General features: G+C 41.0%; 1 protein-coding gene across 1 annotated transcript in view; it reads left to right on the top strand.

Annotated features, from left to right (window-relative positions):
• Positions 1-26,146, top strand: part of TMEM163 (transmembrane protein 163) — a 143,355-nt gene that overhangs the window by 11,690 nt on the left and 105,519 nt on the right. The window contains exon 2 of the mRNA XM_073545535.1: positions 992-1,111. Coding sequence (XP_073401636.1) covers positions 992-1,111 — 120 coding nt within the window. The remainder of the gene's footprint in view (positions 1-991; positions 1,112-26,146) is intronic.

Genomic DNA, 26,146 nt, shown 5'->3' with positions numbered 1-26,146 from the left:
GGGGGAGCTCCTTGTGTACAGAAATACATAATAAGATTCTGGCTGCAGCCACCACTTGGGGGAGCTCCCAGTGTACAGAAATACATTGTTGAACCACTCTTTTATGGAAGGTGGATGACAACCCCAGAGTGTCATAGCAGTCAACAGTAGATATTCATCTATGTACGATGTATTGTGTGTGAGTTGTTTAGAGGAGTGGGGGAAGGGAAGTGATAACTGCGCTGAGCTCCTTTATGGCTGACAGAAGTGATTGTCATTTGTCAGGCTCCTTTGGAATAACTTTCCACTGCTGGCAGTGACTATGTTCCCTCTCATCTTTAGCTGATTTACATAGCAGGGGTCCCAGCAGATTAACTAAACATATGGACGCCTTTTATTTCCGGATTTTAATTAGTGTTACATCCATAATGTATCTTGTGTCGTTTTTGCTCTTATTTTATATGAATATTGATTAATTCTATTTCCACAATTTCAGATATTATACATCTATAAAAATATATGTAGGAGAAAAAAACAGCTATATACTCTGAGTATGTGTGCGACCAAAGACTAATAATATAATATAATATATATCATGTGTTATTGTGATTACTTGGGACTAAAGGGACTTTTAACATTAATGATCAGGGGGGTTCAGCTCTTGGGATCCCCACCAATCAGATGGTTCAAAGGGTAACCAGAAGTGGTATTCCAATGGAAGTAGTCCAATCCTGTGTAGCACCCCCACAGGAGAAATGATGTAGGACATAATTGTCATTGAATTTAATGGGTAGTCCATGTGATGCAGGACAACCAGCGGGGACTCAAACATGTCACTCGAGCTTCCATCATACGCGGTGCAGACCCGAGCACTCTAGGCAGACTCGGGTAACGAGCACTTGTGCTGATCACTAATTACTATTCATTGTCCATTATAGCATACCACAGCTCGGAGTTATTATGTTATGGCTTCACATATTTGTGCTGTAACATTTATCTGTTTTCTTTTCAGGTTTATTAGAAAGCAGCACAAAACTTAAACCACATGAAGCCCAAAACTACAGGAAAAAAGCCTTATGGATATCGTGGACGTCAATCGTTGTCACGTTGGTTTTGGCGGTTGCAGCATTCAGTGAGTACACTTGAGATCTTATCATATATTACTCAACTTTGCTAAAAGGTTTTGAAGCCACTCAACGTAAGTGATCTAAAATATAGGGAAACCTATCTAGCAAAATATATAGGACTTTAAAAAAAATCAGGCAAACAAAGCCCCTTCCAGTTTAGATTTTGCCTGGCTTAATAAACTCAGGATTAGTTATGTTCAAGCCTCAACTTTTTGAAAAGTCTTATAAAAAAAAAAATTGCGATAGTACCAAGAAAATCAGGACTTTTGGCCAATATAATGTGACCCCACAAAGTGAAGGATTTTCCCACTAGAGTACTGGAAGATTCTATAATGGCTCCAACAGTCCTGGTGGCTCAAGCTTTCCACTAAAAGGTACCTTCATTTGAAGGTGACTTTGGAGACAAGATGCCCATACACATTAGAACAAGGGCTCATTCAGACATCCGTATTCTGCAAACAAGCCTAGTCTGTGTTTTTCATAGATAGCATTTGTACCTATTGTAGCAAAGCCAGGTAGTACTGGGTTAAATCCTAGCACTTCAGGTCTTAACTAGATGCACCTGGCTAACTTTGACTAAGAACCAGGAAATGGATTAGTCTTCTGCATGTTGAGCAGAGTCGAGTGTGGAGTTGGTGAGTGACCAGCCAAAATGTGAGCTGTAGCTGGGATAGAAACATTTCAGAGTGTCTCTATGAATGAAAACTGCATCGGTCAGCTAGGAAAGCTGAGCAGTCTGTGTGAGGGCGCTGCAGAGAAAAGTTTGGAAGCCGCAGCCTGTTCAGTGTGAACTGTGCATGGAGTTGAACACTTCTGTTTGGTGCTGGAAACTGCTGGAGCTCAGGTTGAAGGGGATAGTGAGACATAGTGACTGTACCTCTTCAGTATATAAAATTTGCTTTGGGAGAAAGGACGGTTATCTGTTCGGGTGAGCCTGCACTGACATAAATGTGCCTGCTGAATGAACTATGTATTTTCTCTTATACTTTTGTGCCCAGAGGAGGCTGTTTTTTTTGGTTTTGAATCCCTTGGAGTTTTATGAAAGCAATAAAACTAAACCTGTTTGGACCAAACTGCAATGCTTGTGTGAACACCACCTTATGCCTACCTGAGAGTGAATCCCTACACTGTAATAGGGAATGGGGTTGTTCACATGTGGAAAATCTCGGTGACGTCATATTTTGATTGCATTTGTATAACAAACATCAATTTCGGGAGTTCATTGGCCATTACTTACCTGGTGTCATTGAAGATGGACGTCTGCTATGAATTGTAACAGCCACTATCCATACAGAAAGATGTCATCATATGAATATTTATTCAACAGTTATTCAGCCATCAATAGACCTTTATCCAATGTGTGTGGCCACCTTGATGACCTGTTGTGGGCGAGTTCTTAGATTTGACATAAGAAATTTAACAAGATGAACTCAAAATGCCGTCCCACCATGAGTAGCTGCGCTCCCGTGCAGTTATGATCTGTTTCTTAGATTTCCTGCGCATTTCTAATAAACCAAACTTAAAAGACTGTCCCACCACGAGTAATTGTGCTGCCGATAATACCGGGCTGCCATTGTCCTACCAGCCTGAGAAGTGTTTTCCCATGTCTCACACGGCCATACTGTGCACTTATCTCATTGCTGACATCAATTGGATTATGTATCCATTTGTGTGGTAATGCAAGTAGAAGAAAAGGTTTTGTTCTCTGAGGTCAGATAATCCGGTAATGTTAAAATAGCAGCATAGCAGCGGTGATTTTCCTAAAATAAATTTGAAATGATGAATAAAAGCATCGGACGACTTACAATTTTGTAGAGAAAAACAATTTACGATAATTCTTCAGTCCACCAAAAGCGTAATCTATCATGTTGGAAATTTTTGTTTAGCCATGTATGTCTGTGTTACGGTTGATTGATCCAATCATACACCATTATGCACAAGCCTACTTTATTTTATTTATTTTTTTTACTCCCTGATTGGCCAGTTTAGGCTATCGCATTTTTGGTGAACTTTTTGGTGGATATTCCATAGATAATTGATCAGGCTAATTTAGGTTAATCAAGATCTTATGTGTATGCCCAGATATACATCACAGTATGATACCATAGAGATGTCCTAAAAATAATGCACTCCTGTGGCTTTTAGAATTCAGTGCCAAAATTATCTATATAATATACTTCCTTACTGTCCCTATATTTCTCTTTTTTCTGTGTCAATTGGAAATTTGGGTCACGTTTGGTGAAAGAAAGTTGTATAATCTTCATTTGCTTTAATAAACCATTTTATGAGTGTTCTAAATCAGTGTTTTCCTAAATGGCTTGTGATGAACATTAAGGGCCCCGTCACACATAGCGATCTCACTAGCGAGATCGCTGCTGAGTCACAAATTCTGTGACGTAACAGTGATCTCACCAGCGAGATCGCTGTGTTGGACAGCGATCAGCGACTGGCCCCCCTGCCGGTATCGCTGATCACTGTAGGAAAGCCCTGGACATTTTTTTGGTCGCTGGCCTCCCGCTGGCCAGCACGCATCGCGTGTGACAGGCGGGAGACCAGCGATCAGCTGGTAACTAAGGTAAACGCAGGGTTTCTAAGCACTGGGCGGTGCTTAGAAACCCTCTGTGTACCTTAGTTACCAGCGCACTGATGCAGGGAGCTGGTAACTAAGGTACACATCGGGTTCCTAAGTGACGCACGGTCTTAGAAATCCGATGGATACCTTAGTTACCAGCTCCCTGCATCAACGCGCTGGTAACCAAAGTAAACAGCGACGCCGCGCGCTCGGCGTCGCTGGTCCTGATCGCTGGTGAAGCTGTCTGTTTGACAGCTCACCAGCGATCATGTAGCGACACCCCAGTGATCCTGACACGTTGATATCCTTGTCGGGATTGCTGGTGAGTCGCTATGTGTGACGGGGCCTTAAGGTCCTGCAAAGGGGTCCCACGAGACCCCTGAGATAAAATTAATGTGTATCCTAGCAGTCATACTTGTTGTATTCAGTCACTTGCTATAAGTTAGTAGAATTTGCCACCAAGCCAACTTGACATGCTCCATTTTATCATCACTGGTACAAGAGTACACATGAAAACAGAATAAAGGAACCATTAGTACACAAGGGCCATATTGGGAGCTTTGCAAACTTTGGATGGTTATTTGCATACGTTGAAAGTTTGCAAATACTGAAAGGCAGCAACAAGAGTCATCATATGGCACCAATAACTATTGAGCATATAGGCAGAGCCCATAGTTAAAGGGTAATTTTCCTTTCAGACATTTTCTTCTGTAGAAAATATGCAATAACATTTCTCATATATTCCAGTCAATATCAATCTCATGAACGGGTCCTCACCTCTCACCGTAGGGAATAAAGAGGTGTCTGCACATGTGTGGCTTTTTCCATCCATTTGTTTGAGAGTTTCTGAAAAACTTGGGGAGTTCCTATAAAGGATTAGGCCATTGTATTTCAATATGCCCTACTATCAGAACATATGGTGCTGAGGAGCATTGCCACATTCTCCATCACTCCTGAAACACTTCACCAATTGCCGCCAATGGTCTTTCTACTGTTTCCCAGAAGTTAAAGAGCAGGTCTAGCTTTCTCTGACATTATAATGGGTTCGCTAATGATGGCCTTATATAGCAAGATATCATCATGCTGACAGTTTCCTTTTAATATGATATTTAAAATTATCATTGCCGGTCAAGAGGAAAATAATCAAGGCTTAATAACAAGTCTACACTCAACAGGCGAGATAGCTCAGCAGTGCTCAATCTACAATACACAGCCTAAAGGGGAATGTGTCAGTTCCCCAGAGGGATTGTTGGACTTTACCTGGGGCCTTTTTGCAAAAATTAGCATAAATAAAGGAAGCAATTTATACAGAGAGAATGGTTGAAGACACGGCGCAGAAACACATTACCATACAGCACTGAATAAGGATGGAGAGCCTGGCTCATCCCACGTACTGAAGTGTGAATAGAGCTCTCCCTCTCCTGGCGCTAAAGTCAGGAGGACAGAAATGTTATCTCACGGCTGCTGAGCATTCGCTCCATTAAAATATGGAAATAAGATACAGCAATTTATACCGCTATTCTGAATATTAAAAGAGCAAAAGTTTAAAAAAACTAAACATAAATTGCAAATGGGATTAGCCAAAGATTTTAATGTATTCATCTTTAGTGAGTGTTCAAATATGTGATACACAACCTGCAATAATGTTTAACATAAGTTTTTTATATGAAAATCCAGTTAGGTCCACAGGGGGCAGTATTATAGTAGTTGTATTCTTGTACGTTGGAGCAGTATTATAGTAGTTATATTCTTGTATATAGGGGGCAGTATTGTAGTAGGTATATTCTTGCACATTGGAGCAGTGTTATAGTAGTTATATTCTTGTACATAGGGGCAGTGCTATAGTAGTTATATTCTTGTACATAGGGGCAGTATTATAGTACTTAAAAAAATAAGTTACAGCGCTGGACTTATTTTTTCTAAGTTCTGAAAACTTGCCGCGCAACAGGATCCGTGCGCTCCAGGAGCAGGTGAGCAGACACTAAACTTGGAGCGGTATTATAGTAGTTATATTCCTGTACATAGGGGGCAGTATTATAGTAGATATATTCTTGTACATATCAGTATTATAGTAGTTATATTCTTGTACATAGGAGGCAGTATTATAGTAGTTATATTCTTGTACATAGGAGCAGTATTATAGTAGTTATATTCTTGTATATAGAGGCAGTATTATAGTAGTTATATTCTTGTACATTGGAGCAGTATTATAGTAGTTATATTCTTGTACATTGGAGCAGTATTATAGTAGTTATATTCTTGTATATAGAGGCAGTATTATAGCAGTTATATTCTTGTACATAGAGGCAGTATATAGTAGTTATATTCTTGTATATAGGGGCAGTATATAGTAGTTATATTCTTGTACATAGGAGCAGTATTATAGCAGTTATATTCTTGTACATAGGGGCAGTGCTATAGTAGTTATATTCTTGTACATAGGGGCAGTGCTATAGTAGTTATATTCTTGTGCATAGGGGCAGTATTATAGTACTTAGAAAAAATAAGTCCAGCGCTGTAACTTATTTTTTCTAAGTTCTGAAAACTTGCCGCACAACAGGATCCGTGCGCTCCAGGAGGAGGTGAGCAGACACTAAACTTTTTTGCAGTATTATAGTAGTTATATTCTTGTACATAGGAGCAGTATTATAGTAGTTATATTCTTGTACATAGGGGGCAGTATTATAGTAGATATATTCTTGTACATAGGGGCAGTATTTTAGTAGTTATATTCTTGTACATTGGAGCAGTATTATAGTAGTTATATTCTTGTACATAGGGGGCAGTATTATAGTAGATATATTCTTGTATATAGAGGCAGTATTATAGCAGTTATATTCTTGTACATAGGGGCAGTATTATAGCAATTATATTCTTGTACATAGGAGCAGTATTATAGTAGTTATATACTTGTACATTGGAGCAGTATTATAGTAGTTATATTCTTGTACATAGGGGGCAGTATTATAGTAGTTATATTATTGTACGTTGGAGCAGTATTATAGTAGTTTTATTCTTGTACATAGGAGCAGTATTATAGTAGTTATATTCTTGTACATAGGGGCAGTATTACAGTAGTTTTATTCTTGTACATAGGAGCAGTACTATAGTAGTTATATTCTTGTACATAGGAGCAGTATTATAGTAGTTATATTCTTGTACATTGGAGCAGTATTATAGTAGTTATATTCTTGTACATAGGGGGCAGTATTATGGTAGTTATATTCTTGTACATAGGAGCAGTATTATAGTAGTTATATTCTTGTACATAGGAGCAGCATTATAGTAGTTATATTCTTGTACATTGGAGCAGTATTATAGTAGTTATATTCTTGTACATAGGGGCAGTATTATAGTAGTTATATTCTTGTACATAGCGGCAGTATTATAGCAGTTATATTCTTGTACATAGTGGCAGTATTATAGTAGTTATATTCTTGTACATTGGAGCAGTATTATAGTAGTTATATTCTTGTACATAGGGGGCAGTATTATAGTAGTTATATTCTTGTACATAGGGGCAGTATTATAGCAGTTATATTCTTGTACATAGGAGCAGTATTATAGTAGTTATATTCTTGTACATAGGGGCAGTATTATAGCAGTTATATTCTTGTACATAGGAGCAGTATTATAGTAGTTATATTCTTGTACATTGGAGCAGTATTATAGTAGTTATATTCTTGTACATAGGGGGCAGTATTATAGCAGTTATATTCTTGTACATAGGAGCAGTATTATAGTAGTTATATTCTTGTACATTGGAGCAGTATTATAGTAGTTATATTCTTGTACATAGGGGGCAGTATTATAGTAGTTATATTCTTGTATATAGGAGCAGTATTATTGTAGTTATATTCTTGTATATAGGGGCAGTATTATAGTAGTTATATTCTTGTACATAGGAACAGTATTATAGGAGTTATATTCTTGTACATAGGGGCAATTTTTATTATAAACCAAACATAAATACAATTATAATAAAGCAAAAATCATCCAGTATTACAAAACACAAACCACTTAGGTAATATATACACAGCACTACATAATCAGATCATATTCATAAATAAATTAAAGTATCCACACCTGGCGATGGAAAAAGAAAGTTAGAGAAAAAAAAAAAAATTATCATGTTTCCTAACTGAAATTTACGTTCCTCCATAACGTTATGTTTCTCGGACTCCTTCCAACTTCCAGTGATTTTATCCACCGGAGTTCTGACATAACCTGATTGGCGGCAGCGGTGTGATCGAACAGCTCATTGTGTAGTGACACCCGGGTTCTCATGTGCCAGTGATAGTATTTGATGACACTGATTATACTGTACATAGTCTCTCTGTTGATGCTACTAACAGTGGAGGGGAAACCATAGATTATGTCGGGATACTTTAGGGTCCGCAGTCTGGGGATTTTTAGATTATCTGACACTTCCTCCCAGATCTTCCTCCCTCCCCAGCAATCACATATAAAGTGTTCCATAGTTTCCTCCTGCTGACAACCAAGGGGACAATTCCGATCAGAGACACACAGATGTTTCAGGTTCCCCCTGACAAAGAGCCGACTATGCAGTGAAAGCCAAGTGACATCAAACAGTTTAGGAACCTAAGGCTTTCCTGCAGGGTGGTGGTAACACAATCTCTCAGGGCCAGTGGAGAGTAGAAGAAAGTCCTACATACACGAGCATACAGGTCTCTTCTCGTACTGCTCTCAATGTAAGACTTCTCCAGTCCCCACCTCCTAACACACTTCAGACCATAGTCCAGATACTGGGGGAGGTGGTCACCTGTCCATCTCCTCCTCTTGAGACTGCCGCCTTTCACCCAAGATTCTGCAAAAGGCAATATCCAGTACCTGATACTATTTACCCACAGGGAGCTACTGTTTGAGTCCATGTTCCCAAAATTCACCTTTAGAAACAAGGAGTCAAAGAAAACCCTTGGATTCAACATATCCAGCCCACCCTCTCTCCGCCGTAGGTATGTTATTCCCCTCTTTATCAGGTTCAGCCTATTCCCCCACAAGAGCTGGAAGAACAGGCTGAAGAGCCTCGCTGAGAAAGATTCTGGCAAAGGGAAAGCGACAGAGACATACAAGAAAACGGGGACCAGATACGTCTTCAACATTGTGACCCTTTCTCTGTCGGTCAGCCTCCAGTTCTTCCATCGCTGAACCTTTGCATTTCCGGTTTCCAATTTCTCCTCCCAATTCAGCATGGCATTATCATCCCTCCCAAATTTAACCCCTAAGATCTTAATATGGGTGCAGGCTTTGGAAAACTGCGGCAGATCAAAGCTGGGCTCAGTATCTAATGTCCACAGAGCTTGGCTCTTTTCAAGGTTAACCAGAGACCCGGAGGCCTCTGAGTAGCTTCTGATGGACGCAGATAACATCTGCACCTCACGAGGATTGGAGATCACCAGCGTCACATCATCCGCATAGGCAACAACATTCAGAGGCGGGCAGTGGGGGACCGACACCCCCTGAAAATCGCACTTCTGCAGTGACCTCAGAAACGGGTCTAGGGCAAAAACATACAGGAGCGGACTCATTGGGCAGCCCTGTCTCACCCCCGCCCCAACTCCAAAAGTGTCACCCTGCCAACCATTAATCAGAGGAAAGCTCACCGCCTCTCTGTACAACGTCTTCAGCCAATCCACAAATTGTCCCGTAATACAGTACTTTGACAAAGTGGCCCACAGATAGTCATGATCAACCCTGTCAAAGGCTTTAGCCTGGTCCAGACTAACAACATATTTCCCACACCGCAGAGCTTTACATCTCTCAAACATCTCTCGTATCGAGATGACTGCTCCAGAGATGTTCCGCCCTTTTACTGTGCCAAACTGAGAACCTTCCAACAGTGCCGGGGACAAACAGACTAATCTAGAAAATAGGATCTTTGCTAGAATCTTCCTGTCCACATTCAAGAGGGCAATCGGCCTCCAGTTCTTGATGTCGCTCGGCTCTTTACCTTTAGACAGCAGAATTAACGAGGACACTCTCATGGATGGAGGCATCAGGTGATTTTCTAGACAATTTCTATACACATCCACGAGAATTGGAGCCAGGAGGTCTCTGAATTTCTTATAAAATTCTGCTGTTATACCATCTGGACCTGGTACCTTCTTCAGATATAACTTATCAATAGCCTCCTTAACTTCCTCCACCGCTAATTCTGCTGTCAAAGGAGAAAAGTCCAGATCATTAGTATCAGGCACTGGAGTTGCCTCCAAGAATTGAGCCATCTTATCTTTATCCAAAACTTTCCTCTGACGCAAGTCAGCATAGTAAGATCTCACCACCTCCAGGATACCCTCCCGTGAATCCTGCAATACACCCTGGGAGTCGGTGAGACCCGTGACCATTTTTTTGGCCACCCTCTCCCTGCAATTCTCAAAGGGATCAGGGGCCCCTAAGGACCCATAATCCCGTTCAAGAACCAGGGAGGTATACCTGCTATACTGATACTGCTTTATCTCAGATTTCAGCCGGTCGATCTTCACTTTGTCATCCCCGCCCGCCGAATACAGTGACTCCAATTCTTTGCGCAGCTTTAGGTACTGGCTGTACTTATTCCTCCCTTTATTAACTGACAGTCTCTTTAAGAGGGATCTGATATCCTCCTTGACGTCCTCCCACCAGTCGGTCATGTTGTCATAGAAGTCAACCCTGTCTAGATGAAGCTGGATAAGGGAGTGAACACGGCTCTGAACATAGGCATAATCCAGGAGACTGGAATTGAGCTTCCACAACCCTCTACCAATGTCCGGACGGTTAGAGGAACCCAAAGAGAAGCACAAGGCGAGGTGATCAGAGTAAGGGACGACCTTCTCACTCAGGGCGCCGACAGCCTCAGTAGGACTGACAAAAGCAAAATCTATCCTACTGCTCCTGTTGGAACATGAGTATGTGAATTTTGGCTGTCGCCCACCCTGTGTGAAAACGTCAGTCAGTCCTGCCTGCATTATGACGTTATGTAGGACCTTACCGTCCCTGGTCACTGCCTTGCCTGAGGAGCTGTCACCTGATGTCATTATGGCATTAAAGTCCCCCGCCATCACCACTGGAAGAGAAGTGAAGAGGTAAGGCTTGACGTCATTAAACAGCTGGATCCTGTCAGTCACTGTCTGTGGCCCATAGATGTTAATAAGCCGGAGTCGCCTCCCATGGATAGTGACTTCCAGGACCAGACATCTTCCCATGACCACCTCCGTCATCCTATGCACAGTCACATCATTGGTGTTAAACAGGACAGCGACCCCGGCGTAAGGCTCCACAGCCAGTGACCAGAAAGAAGGACCGGACCGCCATTCCCTCTCAGCCTCTCTCATAAGCCCCAGAGATGTCAGTCGTGTCTCCTGCAGGAAGATGACATCTGTGTCCAGATATTTGAGATGTTCATACACCACGTGTCTAGTTCTCCTCAGCTTAATGCTATTCACATTGTTCGAGGTCACTGTCAATGAGAACCCCGCCATCACAACACAATATAGAAGGAGCAGAGTAACAGCCATCATCATGAGTCAGAGATGTTCTGTCCACCACTGGTGTCCATGTCAGACTCTACCTGAGGGTCCACAGATAAGGGCTTCCGCTTTGGCGGGGGATGGTCCTCTATGTCCCTGTCACACTCAGCATCAACTTTCCTCAACTCTTCCTCATAATCATCACCATTGGAGTCAGATAAAACTCCATACTTGTTGGACACGACCATCACTCCTGCAGAATTCTGAACCTTCTTACTAGCACTCTGACCAGTGTCATATTCTGCCTCAGGTTTACGGGAGGATGTGTTCTTTTTCTTCCTTTTATTATTATTATTAATGTTCCAGTCATCAGATACAGACAGCGATGCTGAAGGGGGGGGTATCTGAGGCTGCTGGACCTGATGGACGACCTCCATGTTCCCCTCTGCACCCTGCTTCTCTGGTGCTGCCTGAGTGGACTCCTGGTGGACATCTGAGTTGGTCAACATCTCTCCTGACATTAAACACTCCTCCTCATGTGTCCCTGCCACCACATCCTCATCCTCCTGAGCCTCTGCCCCTGCCATCACTAACTCATCAGGGAAGACTCTGCAGATGTTGTGCCAGGCATCTGGACAGTCCCTGTGAGGGTGGCCCATCCTACCACAGAGGTTGCACCTGACATCCCGGCAGTCTGCAGCGACATGGCCAATTGCCCCACACAGACTGCACTTCACCACAGTACAGGCGTTAGCCAGATGACCTTTCCCACTACATTTGAAACACTTTCTGGGTTGCCCGGGATAATAACACCTTCCCTTCTCCCTCCCAATGAAGAAGGAGTTGGGTAAGTGGTCAGTGATGTTATTACATTGCCGCAATTTTACCAAGACCCGCCACCCCATTGTCCAGATACCATCCTCATCTCTGACCTTGGTGAGTCCAGAGACGAGGTCACAGTGTCTCCGGAGCCACACCTCGATGTCCTGTGGAGGAACGGCCTCATTCCAGAAGGTGATATTCACTGTGACTGTGTCTGGCCTGGAGATAGGAACCAACACAAAGTTATTCCAGCCCTCAGCATCTCTGAACTTGGGGTAATTGGCCCAGAATCTATCCAGGTCAGACATGACCTTGAAGCTGACCTCGTAGCCCTGCCTGTCCTGAAGATTAGACACTGCCAGTATCTCATTTGCCACAAACCCCATCTAGCCGCAGAGCAGCTCTCTCACCACATACCTGCGTTGTGGCAGATCCTCCTTGGCACCTATGTATTTAAACCGCACCACATTAATACGTTTGAATGTTTGGCCGGTATACCTGGCGCTGGAAGTGAAGGATGGGGCGCCGCGGCTCCAGTCATTCCTGGGGGCACCTGCCGGGTCACACTGGGCTGACTGACAGGGAGAGGGCCTGCAGCAGGGGGGGCTGTTACACCTTGTGGACTAGATGGCAAAGGGGGATAGTCACACATATCATGCACATTATCATGAGCAGCATCGTTATTATCAGACAGTGCGACGTCCATTACAGAATGTGAAACCCCTCCAACCCCCGACCCCATGGGCACAGCATCCCCAGCCACAGTCTGTGCTTCAGCCTCTGCCTCGGCCTCATCAGCACAAACAGTCTCACATATACTGTCCTGCTCCTGTGTGGGGCACTCTGGGACCTGTGGTGCCTCTGCTGGAGTCTGCAGTGTGTGCTCCTGTTCACACTCGGCTGCCTCATCAGCACAAACAGTCTCACATACACTGTCCTGCTCCTGTGTGGGGCATTCTGGGACCTGTGGTGCCTCTGCTGGAGTCTGCAGTGTGTGCTCCTGTTCACACTCGGCTGCCTCATCAGCACAAACAGTCTCACATACACTGTCCTGCTCCTGTGTGGGGCATTCTGGGACCTGTGGTGCCTCTGCTGCAGTCTGCAGTGTGTGCTCCTGTTCACACTGAGCTGCCTGCTGCTGCAGTTGTTTTCCCTCCTGGAAGCAGAAGCGGGCAGCCTGTAACACTGGCCGTTTCCGCTGCTGGGGGGTCCCGTCCTGAACATCAGGGGTCCTGGCCTCTACAGCACAGTCCTTCTTATAGGAGGCGAACCGCTCGCGGTTCCTGTAGGTCTCTGCCAGGGGCCCCATGCTCTCCAGCACAGATTCAGTGTCCTGCACAACACTCGCCAGCTGTACACCCAGTGTGTTCAGTCTCAGGTCATAGGCGTCATTACTGGCAGGATTAGTGGTCTTCAGGCTATAGATGAAGTCTACCTCCATTTGCAGCGCTTTTTTTTGCTGCTGTAACTCACCCAGTTTTCGGACAAGTCCCGGTATCTCATCCGCTAGCTGCAGCTCGGGTGCACGCGCCGGCCCCACAGGTTTAGTCTTGACCACGGGTACAGGGGGTTTGAAGACAGTCTTGTGCGGGTCCACCACGGATGGTTTTGTGGCTCCTTGGCTGGATGCAGGCTCCGCAGCAGGTTTATCGCTGCCACCTGACTGTGACCGTGTGCGTCCTGACTGCGCCATACTGCCATGCTGCTGTACGTTTTCCTGCATTGTCTGCCTTTCCAAAGACGTCCGTCTCTGCCTGGAAGCAGGAGAGGTGATCTGCACAGCTGGGGCCGATCTCACCTGTGCACCTGGCAGGAGCTGCTTACTGACTGGGGAGCTACAAGACTTCACATTCAGCTGGGTTCCATCACTCACCAACACTTTTCCTTCTTGTTTCTTTGCTGGAACTGGAGAAGGTTTTCCTCCCAAAACTTTATTCACAACTGTTTCCTTCTTCATAGAACTGCTGCAGCTTTGACTCGCTGCATTCACTGGTCTCACAGTGGCTTTGGGATTAACATTCCCATTAGTAGAAGCCTGGGAGGCTAGTCCCAGTGTAGGCCTGGAAGCCTGGGCCTTGCCAGGGGAGCTTCCCCGCCCAGGGTGGCCCCTCCCCGGGCTTGCTCCAGACATCAGGAGAACCACTGACACACAACCTCACAGCTAGGAGGCAGTATTATAGTAGTTATATTCTTGTACATAGGGGCAGTATTATAGCAGTTATATTCTTGTACATAGGAGCAGTATTATAGTAGTTATATTCTTGTACATAGGGGCAGTATTATAGCAGTTATATTCTTGTACATAGAGGCAGTATAGAGTAGTTATATTCTTGTATATAGGGGCAGTATTATAGCAGTTATATTCTTGTACATAGGGGCAGTATTATAGTAGATATATTCTTGTACAAAGGGGCCGTATTATAGTAGTTATATTCTTGTATATAGGAGCAGTATTATTGTAGTTATATTCTTGTATATAGGGGCAGTATTATAGTAGTTATATTCTTGTACATAGGGGCAGTGCTATAGTAGTTATATTCTTGTACATAGGGACAGTGCTATAGTAGTTATATTCTTGTACATAGGGGCAGTATTATAGTACTTAGAAAAAATAAGTCCAGCGCTGTAACTTATTTTTTCTAAGTCCTTAAAACTTGCCGCGCAACAGGATCCGTGCGCTCCAGGAGGAGGTGAGCAGACACTAAACTTTTTTGCAGTATTATAGTAGTTATATTCTTGTACATAGGAGCAGTATTATAGAAGTTATATTCTTGTACATATGGGGCAGTATTATAGTAGATATATTCTTGTACATAGGTGCAGTATTTTAGTAGTTATATTCTTGTACATTGGAGCAGTATTATAGTAGTTATATTCTTGTACATTGGAGCAGTATTATAGTAGTTATATTCTTGTACTTAGGGGGCAGTATTATAGTAGATATATTCTTGTATATAGAGGCAGTATTATAGCAGTTATATTCTTGTACATAGAGGCAGTATATAGTAGTTATATTCTTGTATATAGGGGCAGTATTGTAGCAGTTATATTCTTGTACATAGGGGCAGTATTATAGTAGTTATATTCTTGTACATAGGAGCAGTATTATAGCAGTTATATTCTTGTACATTGGCGCAGTATTATAGCAGTTATATTCTTGTACATAGGGGCAGTATTATAGTAGTTATATTCTTGTACATAGAGGCAGTATTATAGCAATTATATTCTTGTACATAGGAGCAGTAATATAGTAGTTATATTCTTGTACGTTGGAGCAGTATTATAGTAGTTTTATTCTTGTACATAGGAACAGTATTATAGTAGTTATATTCTTGTACGTTGGAGCAGTATTATAGTAGTTATATTCTTGTACATAGGGGCAGTATAATAGTAGTTATATTCTTGTACATAGCGTCAGTATTATAGTAGTTATATTCTTGTACATAGGGGCACTATTATAGCAGTTATATTCTTGTACATAGGAGTAGTATTATAGTAGTTATATTCTTGTACATAGAGGCAGTATAGAGTAGCTATATTCTTGTATATAGGGGCAGTATTATAGTAGTTATATTCTTGTACATAGGGGCAGTATTATAGTAGTTATATTCTTGTACATAGGGGCAGTATTATAGCAGTTATATTCTTGTACGTAGGAGCAGTATTATAGTAGGTATATTCTTGTACATTGGAGCAGTATTATAGTAGTTATATTCTTGTACTTAGGGGGCAGTATTATAGTAGATATATTCTTGTATATAGAGGCAGTATTATAGCAGTTATATTCTTGTACATAGAGGCAGTATATAGTAGTTATATTCTTGTATATAGGGGCAGTATTGTAGCAGTTATATTCTTGTACATAGGGGCAGTATTATAGTAGTTATATTCTTGTACATAGGAGCAGTATTATAGCAGTTATATTCTTGTACATTGGTGCAGTATTATAGCAGTTATATTCTTGTACATAGGGGCAGTATTATAGTAGTTATATTCTTGTACATAGAGGCAGTATTATAACAATTATATTCTTGTACATAGGAGCAGTAATATAGTAGTTATATTCTTGTACGTTGGAGTAGTATTATAGTAGTTTTATTCTTGTACATAGGAACAGTATTATAGTAGTTATATTCTTGTACATAGGAGCAGTATTATAGTAGTTATATTCTTGTACATTGGAGCAGTATTATAGTAGTTATATTCTTGTACATAGGAGCAGCATTATAGTAGTTATATTCTTGTACGTTGGAGCAGTATTATAGTAGTTATATTCTTGTACATAGGGGCAGTATAATAGTAGTTATATTCTTGTACATAGCGTCAGTATTATAGTAGTTATATTCTTGTACATAGGGGCACTATTATAGCAGTTATATTCTTGTACATAGGAGTAGTATTATAGTAGTTATATTCTTGTACATAGAGGCAGTATAGAGTAGCTATATTCTTGTATATAGGGGCAGTATTATAGTAGTTATATTCTTGTACCTAGGGGTAGTATTATAGTAGTTATATTCTTGTACATAGGGGGCAGTATTATAGCAGTTATATTCTTGTGTATAGGAGCAGTATTATAGTAGTTATATTCTTGTACATAGAGGCAGTATATAGTAGTTATCTTCTTGTACATAGGGGCAGTATTATAGTAGTTATATTCTTGTACCTAGGGGTAGTATTATAGTAGTTATATTCTTGCACATAGGGGGCAGTATTATAGCAGTTATATTCTTGTACATAGAGGCAGTATATAGTAACATAGTTATTAAGTCCATCTAGTTCAACCCATATCCTATCCTAACTTGTCCTAACATGTTGATCCAGAGGAAGGCAAAAAAAACCCATGTGGCAAACAGTAAGCTTCACATTGGGGGAAAAAATTCCTTCCCGACTCCACATACGGCAATCAGACTAGCTCCCTGGATCAATGCAATATTAAGGAAACTAGTGTATATACCCTATAATATTATACTTTTCAAGAAAGGCATCCAGTCCCTTCTTAAGTTTTATTAGGGAATCAGTCATTACAACATCATATGGCAGAGAGTTCCATAGTCTCACTGCTCTTACAGTAAAGAATCCGCGTCTGTGAGTATGCTTAAACCTTCTTTCCTCCAGACGTAGAGGATGCCCCCTTGTCCCCGTCACAGGTCTAAGAGTAAAAAGATCATTAGAAAGGTCTTGGTATTGTCCCCGCATATATTTATACATTGTAATAAGATCACCCCTAAGCCTTTGATTTTCCAGACTAAATAACCCCAAGTGTAATAACCTGTCTTGGTATTGCAGGCCCCCCAGTTCCCTAATAACCTTGGTCGCTCTTGTCTGCACCCGCTCCAGTTCAGCTGTGTCTTTCTTATACACCGGAGACCAGAACTGTACACAGTATTCTAAGTGTGGTCGTACTAGTGACTTATATAGAGGTAAAATTATGTTCTCCTCATGAGCAGCTATGCCTCTTTTAATGCATCCCATTATTTTATTTGCCTTTGCAGCAGCTGCCTGACACTGGCCGCTAAATGTGAGTTTGTCGTCCACCCATACACCCAGGTCTTTTTCAGTGACAGTTTTGCCCAGTGTTTTACAATTAAGCACATAATTATACATCTTGTTCGTTCTACCCAAGTGCATGACCTTACATTTATCCCCATTAAAGCTCATTTGCCATTTATCAGCCCAAGCTTCTAGTTTACATAAATCCTCCTGTAATATAAAATTGTCCTCCTCTGTATTGATTACCCTGCAGAGTTTAGTGTCATCTGCAAATATTGAAATTCTACTCTCTATGCCCCTTACAAGGTCATTAATAAATATGTTAAAAAGAAGTGGGCCCAAAACTGACCCCTGTGGTACCCCACTGCTAACCGTGACCCAGTCCGAGTGTGCTCCATTAATAACCACCCTTTGTTTCCTATCCCTGAGCCAGCTCTTAACCCACCTACACATATTTTCCCCTATCCCCATTGTTCTCATTTTATGTATCAACCTTTTGTGTGGCACCGTATCAAAAGCTTTAGAAAAGTCCATGTACACCACGTCCACTGCATTCCCTTGGTCCAGTCCGGAACTTACCTCTTCATAAAAGCTTATCAGATTAGTCTGACAGGAACGGTCCCTTGTAAACCCATGTTGATATTGGGTCATGAGGTTATTCTTCTCCAGATACTCCAGTTTAGTATCTCTTAGAAAACCCTCCAGGATTTTACCCACAGTTGAGGTTAAGCTTACTGGCCTATAATTTCCAAGTTCAGTTTTTGTCCCCTTTTTGAATATTGGCACCACATTTGCTATACGCCAGTCCTGTGGTACAGACCCTGTTATTATGGAATCTTTAAAGATTAAAAATAATGGTCTATCTATGACTGTGCTTAATTCCTGCAGTAATCAGGGGTGTATCCCATCCGGGCCCGGGGATTTGTCAATTTTAGTGATTTTTAGACTCCGCCGTACTTCCTGTTGGGTTAAGCAGGTGACATTTAATGGAGAATTTTTATCCCTGATCATGTTATCCGTCATGGGATTTTCTTGTGTAAATACTGTTGAAAAAAAGTCATTTAGCATATTGGCTTTTTCCTCATCCACCATTTCACCCAGACTATTTTTAAGGGGGCCAACACTATCATTTTTTAGCTTCTTACTATTTATGTAGTTAAAGAATATTTTGGATTATTTTTACTTTCTCTGGCAATGAGTCTCTCTGTCTCAGTCTTTGCTGTCTTGATTTGCTTTTTACAGAATTTATGTAATTTTCTGTATTTATTTAATGCCTCATCACTACCTACTTGCTTTAATTCTCTAAATGCTTTATTTTTATCTCTTATTGCTCCCCTTACAGCTCTATTTAGCCATAGTGGTCTCCTCCTATTTCTCGCATGTTTATTCCCATACGGTATATATTGTGCACAGGTTCTATTCAGGAGGATAAAAAACGTCTCCCATTTTCTTTGTGTATTTTTATGTCTCAGGATATCGTCCCAGTTAATTGCACCAAGATCTTCTCTCATCTGTTGGAAATTTGCCTTCCTGAAGTTTAGTGTCCTTGTAACCCCTCTACTACACATCTTATTAAAGGATACATGAAAACTTATTATCTTGTGATCACTATTACCCAAGTGACCCCCAACCCTTACATTTGATATGCGGTCTGGCCTGTTGGTTAATATTAGGTCTAGCAGTGCCCCCCCTCTTGTCGGGTCCTGAACCAGTGGTGAAAGGTAATTATCTCTCATAGTTGTCAGACACCTATCACCTTTGCTGGAACTGCAGGTTTCGGTTCCCCAATGTATTTCAGGGTAGTTGAAGTCCCCCATAATAATGACTTCTCCTTGAGTCGCCGCTTCATCTATTTGCTTTATGAGGATATTCTCTGTTGCTTCCATTATTTTTGGAGATTTATAACAAACCCCTATCAGTAATTTATTATTTTTCCCCCCTCCCCTTATCTCTACCCACAGGGACTCTACATTTTCATTAGATTCATGTATATTATCACGCAGGATGGGTTTTAAGGATGATTTTACATATAAACACACGCCTCCCCCTCGCTTATTAGTACGGTCATTTCTGAACAGACTATAGCCCTGTAAATTAACCGCCCAGTCATGGCTCTCGTCCAGCCATGTCTCAGATATCCCCACCATGTCATAATTATGTTCCAACAACATTAACTCCAATTCCTCCATCTTGTTGGCGAGGCTTCTGGCATTAGTATACATGCACTTTATGTATCTCTCTGTACCTCTATTCTTTCTTAAATTATTAACTGTTCTAACCCCACCCCCCATGCCACCCCCACCCCCAATGTCATTATTTGTGCCCAGGTCTCTATCTGCACTGTCTTCCCCTCCTATAAAAGGAATACCCTCCCCCCCGTCCCTTGTTTAAACACTCCTCCAGCCTTCTAGCCATTTTCTCCCCCAGCACTGCTGCACCCTCCCCATTGAGGTGCAGCCCGTCCCTAGCGTAGAACCTGTAACCAACTGAGAAGTCGGCCCAGTTCTGCAGGAACCCAAACCCCTCCTTCCTACACCAATTGCTGAGCCACTTATTAACCTCCCTAATCTCCCGTTGCCTCTCTGGCGTGGCACGTGGTACAGGAAGTATTTCCGAAAATACCACCTTGGAGGTCCTTGCTTTAAGCTTACAGCCTAATTCCCTGAAATCATCTTTAAGGACCTTCCACCTACCTCTAACTTTGTCATTTGTGCCAATGTGCACCATGACCGCTGGATCCTCACCAGCCCCTCTCAGTAATCTGTCAACCCGATCAGCGATGTGTCGGACTCGAGCGCCAGGTAGGCAGCACACCGTTCGACGATCCCGGTCTTTGTGACAGATTGCCCTGTTCCCCTAATAATTGAGTCTCCCACTACCAGAACCTGTCTGGCCTGCCCTACACTCCTATTTCCCCCCTTACTGGAGCAGACACTCCTCCGGCTTTCAGAGGACATGTCTTGCTGCAGCAGTGCTACTCCTGCACTAACACCCCTCTGCCAACTCATCAAACTTATTGGGCTGTGCCAGATCAGGACTAGCCTCCCTGGTGCTCTTCCCTCTACCCCGCCTTCTAACTGTCACCCAGCTAGCTGCCTCACTGTCCTGCAGCTCCAACCTAGCATCCCCCCTCATCTATCCCATTGAGCGTCTGCTCAGTGAGCAGAAGACTCCTTTCCATATTGTCTATGGATCTCAGTGTTGCCAGCTGCACATTTAGATCCAGTATCTGGGCTTCCAAATGCACAACGTGCTCACATCTCGCACAGCAGTATGCACCCTCGACCGGCTGTTCAAGGATTTCATACATGCGGCAAGACTGGATGGCATTGGCAATAGTGGAGCACATCCTAATGGGGATTGCACCAGACAAAAAGATAAGCAAAAATAAATAAAAAGTATTAATAAAATATAACAGCAATTCAGTAATACCTCCCTTGGAAACTCCCTGAATCCAAAGTCACTGAATCACAAGTTACACACTTACCACAGTTCGCACTTATGCTCAGGTCACACTCGCTCAGGCAGAAGATTTAAAAGATTTTTTTTTTCCCGTTTAACCAGCACACCACCCTGCTGCTCAATGCACTTCCAAAAGGAGTAGTTATCTTCTTGTACATAGGGGCAGTATTATAGTAGTTATATTCTTGTTCATAGGGGCAGTATTATAGTAGTTATATTCTTGTACATAGTATCAGTATTATAGTAGCTATATTCTTGTACATTGGAACAGTATTATAATAGTTATATTCTTGTATATAGGGGCAGTATTATAGTAGTTATATTCTTGTACATAGGAGCAGTATTATAGTAGTTATATTCTTGTACATAGGGGCAGTATTATAGTAGTTATATTCTTGTACATAGTAGCAGTATTATAGTAGTTATATTCTTGTACATTGGAACAGTATTATAGTAGTTATATTCTTGTATATAGGAGCAGTATTATAGTAGTTATATTCTTGTACAAAGGGGGCAGTATTATAGTAGTTATATTCTTGTACATAGGAGCAGTATTATAGTAGTTATATTCTTGTACATAGGGGCAGTATTATAGTAGTTATATTCTTGTACATAGTAGCAGTATTATAGTAGTTATATTCTTGTACATAGGGGCAGTATTATAGTAGCTATATTCTTGTACATAGGGGCAGTATTATAGTAGTTATATTCTTGTACATAGGAGCAGTATTATAGTAGTTATATTCTTGTATATAGGAGCAGTATTATAGTAGTTATATTCTTGTATATAGGAGCAGTATTATAGTAGTTATATTCTTGTACATAGGGGGCAGTATTATAGTAGTTATATTCTTGTACATAGGAGCAGTATTATAGTAGTTCTATTCTTGTACATAGGAGCAGTATTATAGTAGTTATATTCTTGTACATAGGGGCAGTATTATAGTAGTTATATTCTTGTATATAGGAGCAGTATTATAGTAGTTATATTCTTGTATATAGGGGCAGTATTATAGTAGTTATATTCTTGTACATAGGAGCAGTATTATAGTAGTTAAATTCTTGTATATAGGAGCAGTATTATAGTAGTTATATTCTTGTACATAGGGGCAGTATTATAGTAGTTATATTCTTGTACATAGGAGCCGTATTATAGTAGTTCTATTCTTGTACATAGGAGCAGTATTATAGTAGTTATATTCTTGTACATAGGGGCAGTATTATAGTAGTTATATTCTTGTACATAGTAGCAGTATTATAGTAGTTATATTCTTGTACATAGGGGCAGTATTATAGTAGCTATATTCTTGTACATAGGGGCAGTATTATAGTAGTTATATTCTTGTACATAGGAGCAGTATTATAGTAGTTATATTCTTGTACATAGTGGCAGTATTATAGTAGTTATATTCTTGTACATAGGGGGCAGTATTATAGTAGTTATATTCTTGTACATAGGAGCAGTATTATAGTAGTTATATTCTTGTACATAGGGACAGTATTATAGTAGTTATATTCTTGTACATAGGGGCAGTATTATAGTAGTTATATTCTTGTACATAGGAGCAGTATTATAGTAGTTATATTCTTGTATATAGGGGCAGTATTATAGTAGTTATATCCTTGTACATAGGAGCAGTATTATAGTAGTTATATTCTTGTACATAGGAGCAGTATTATAGTAGTTATATTCTTGTACAGAGAGGTTATGGAGAGAATTATAGTAATTATACTCCTCTACATCTCTTAGTCATTTAATGTAGTTTATTGTAACAAGAATATCATTATCGTCACTATGTTCTCATTTCACTTTCTGTAAGGTGTATTATAGGCCTATTGCAGCATTTTGCAGCTCAGATTTGGAGAGTATTATAGGCCTATTCTTGTACATAGGGACAGTATTATAGTAGTTATATTATTGTACATAGGGGCAGTATTATAGTAGTTATATTCTTGTACATAGGAGCATTATTATAGTAGTTCTATTCTTGTACATAGGAGCAGTATTGCAGTAGTTATATTCTTGTACATTGTGGGCAGTATTATAGTAGTTATATTCTTGTACATAGGAGCAGAATTATAGTAGTTATATTCTTGTACATAGGAGCAGTATTATAGTAGTTATATTCTTGTACATAGGAGCAGTATTATAGTAGTTATATTCTTGTATATAGGGGCAGTATTATAGTAGTTATATCCTTGTACATAGGAGCAGTATTATAGTAGTTATATTCTTGTACATAGGAGCAGTATTATAGTAGTTATATTCTTATACATAGGGGCAGTATTATAGTAGTTATATTCTTGTACATAGGAGCAGTATTATAGTAGTTATATTCTTATACATAGGGGCAGTATTATAGTAGTTATATTCTTGTACATAGGAGCAGTATTATAGTAGTTATATTCTTGTACATAGGAGCAGTATTATAGTAGTTATATTCTTATACATAGGGGCAGTATTATAGTAGTTATATCCTTGTACATAGGAGCAGTATTATAGTAGTTATATTCTTGTACATAGGGGCAGTATTATAGTAGTTATATTCTTATACATAGGGGCAGTATTATAGTAGTTATATTCTTGTACATAGGAGCAGTATTATAGTAGTTATATTCTTATACATAGGGGCAGTATTATAGTAGTTATATTCTTGTACATAGGAGCAGTATTATAGTAGTTATATTCTTGTATATAGGGGCAGTATTATAGTAGTTATATCCTTGAACATAGGAGCAGTATTATAGTAGTTATATTCTTGTATATAGGGGCAGTATTATAGTAGTTATATTCTTGTACATAGGGGCAGTATTATAGTAGTTATATTCTTATACATAGGGGCAGTATTATTGTAGTTATATTCTTGTACATAGGAGCAGTATTATAGTAGTTATATTCTTGTACATAGGGGCAGTATTATAGTAGTTATATCCTTGAACATAGGAGCAGTATTATAGTAGTTATATTCTTGTACAGAGAGGTTATGGAGAGAATTATAGTAATTATACTCCTCTACATCTCTTAGTCTTTTAATGTAGTTTATTGTAACAAGAATATCATTATCGTCACTATGTTCTCATTTTACTTTCTGTAAGGTGTATTATAGGCCTATTGCAGCATTTTGCAGCTCAGATTTGGAGAGCACCCTGAGATCTGTCCTTGCTTTCATGGATCGATATTCTTTTCTAGATGTTTCAGCTTTGGAGAGAAGGATTATTAATCTGCAGTTACTTTATATTCTCTAGTTTTCTCTTGTAAACTATTTATAAGGCAGCTTGATTTATTATATATGGGTTGAAAAAGAAATAAATAATGACCCCATATCTGTATTTTGTATGTGAATGTTGTTTCTTTGTAATAGTATAAGTATATGAGAAACCTATATTATGACACACTTACCTGGTACTAGGACACTGACAGGCCTACTTTTTGGTTGCCAGATTACAGAGCTTTATTATTGAATACCTTAGCATGTTAAGTACGTGGTGTAGCTCCTCCACCAGTGCCGCTCGCTTATTACTGCAGCCTCCCTGACAGATTCTACCATATCTCCCAAATATCCAATATTGATAAAAGCGACATGTACTTCGGCCTCAGCAATATTTATTTTATTCTTAGCCAGCGCTCTAACCTTCCCGGTCCTTCATATTCACCCACACTGAATTATTGCTCCTAGTAAAGCCCATAAGTATTCCCACACACTATGGCACCCACAGTACATTCCCCCAAGACGGTACATTACCCAACCGTGCTCACACAGTATGATCCCCCCCACACAGTATGATCCCCCCACACAGTAGGATGCCCCATCATCTTGTACCCGAACATAGTATACTAGCCGACAGTCGTTAGTCCACTTCCACACATAATGATGTCTACAGTCCACTTCCACATAGTAAGATTGTATGATTCCCCCACACAGTATGATGCCCCACAGTCCCCCCCACACAGTATGACGCCCTTAGTCCACTTACACACAGTATGATGCCCCCACATAGTATTATGTTTCATCATTGCATAACATCACACACAGCAGAATGCCCCACAGTCCTCTCCACACAGTATGATGCCCTCACATTTCACCCCCACTCAGAATGATTCCCTCACATTTCACCCCCACACGGAATGATGCCCCCACATAATATAATACCCTATTATTACAGACCCCCACACAGTAAAATGTCCTACAGTCCTACACACATTATGGTGCCCCCCAATCCACCCCAACACAGTGTAATGAGTGATCATGACATAGCCCTCCACACAGTGCAATGCCCCTTCAGTTCCTTCCGCACAATATAACACCCTCAGCCCACTTCCACACAGTATGATGCCACTACACAGTATATTACCCCCACAGTTCATCCCCACGCAATATGATACCCCTACACTGATTGATGACCCATCTTTACATGCCACCACACAGTACAATGCCCTATGCAGTATGATGCCCCCAGTCCACTCCAACACAGCATGACTCCCCATCATTACACAGCCTTCCACGTAGTGCAATGCCACACACTCTCCCCCACATGGTATATGATACCCACCAGTCCACTACCAACACATTATATTCCCCATCACAGACCACCTCCATAGTATGATAATCCCTCATTATATCCCCTTCCACACAGGATGCCCCACAGTCCCCCACCGACACACACTGTATAGATTCCCAACAGTTCCCCCCCAATCCAAGCTTCCTTCTTGTCTTTCTGTCCTGTCATGTCCCTGTTGCTTTACTACAGAGCTGGTCTCTGCGGTAAAATGTCACGAGACTTGAAGGCTTTTTCAGGACCTTCAGTCTCTACACAGTCAGAATAGTAGATCGGGGAGCTGACGTCTTCCCACCCCACCATTGCATTCAACTGTATCTGTGTCCTGAGAACACAAACATAGTTGAAGTTGAGACATATCCCCAACCCGAACAACGGGACAGCTTCCCAAATACGAGACTGTCTCGCCGGATCTCGTAACAACTCTTTTAAGATCTACCAAAGCTTTTCAAACTTTTGGTGCAAAAATTAGTTTTAAAGTAAACCAATCAATTTAGCAACCAGCCCAACATAAATAAAGACTGCAACTATATGGGAAAAAGAACTCAACATCTCTTTTTCCACTGAGAAATAGCAAAAATCTATCAACGGGACAAACCCCACAACCACTTGTGCCAAAGAGAAGCTGATAAAACAAAGTCACATACTGTATATAATATTTGAAGAAT

The sequence above is a fragment of the Dendrobates tinctorius genome, unplaced genomic scaffold (assembly GCF_039654945.1).
Source record: "Dendrobates tinctorius isolate UK_male_01 unplaced genomic scaffold, ASM3965494v1 ptg000143l, whole genome shotgun sequence".
In the NCBI taxonomy this organism is placed as follows: domain Eukaryota; kingdom Metazoa; phylum Chordata; class Amphibia; order Anura; family Dendrobatidae; genus Dendrobates; species Dendrobates tinctorius.
This window is presented reverse-complemented; position numbering and strand designations above follow the sequence as displayed.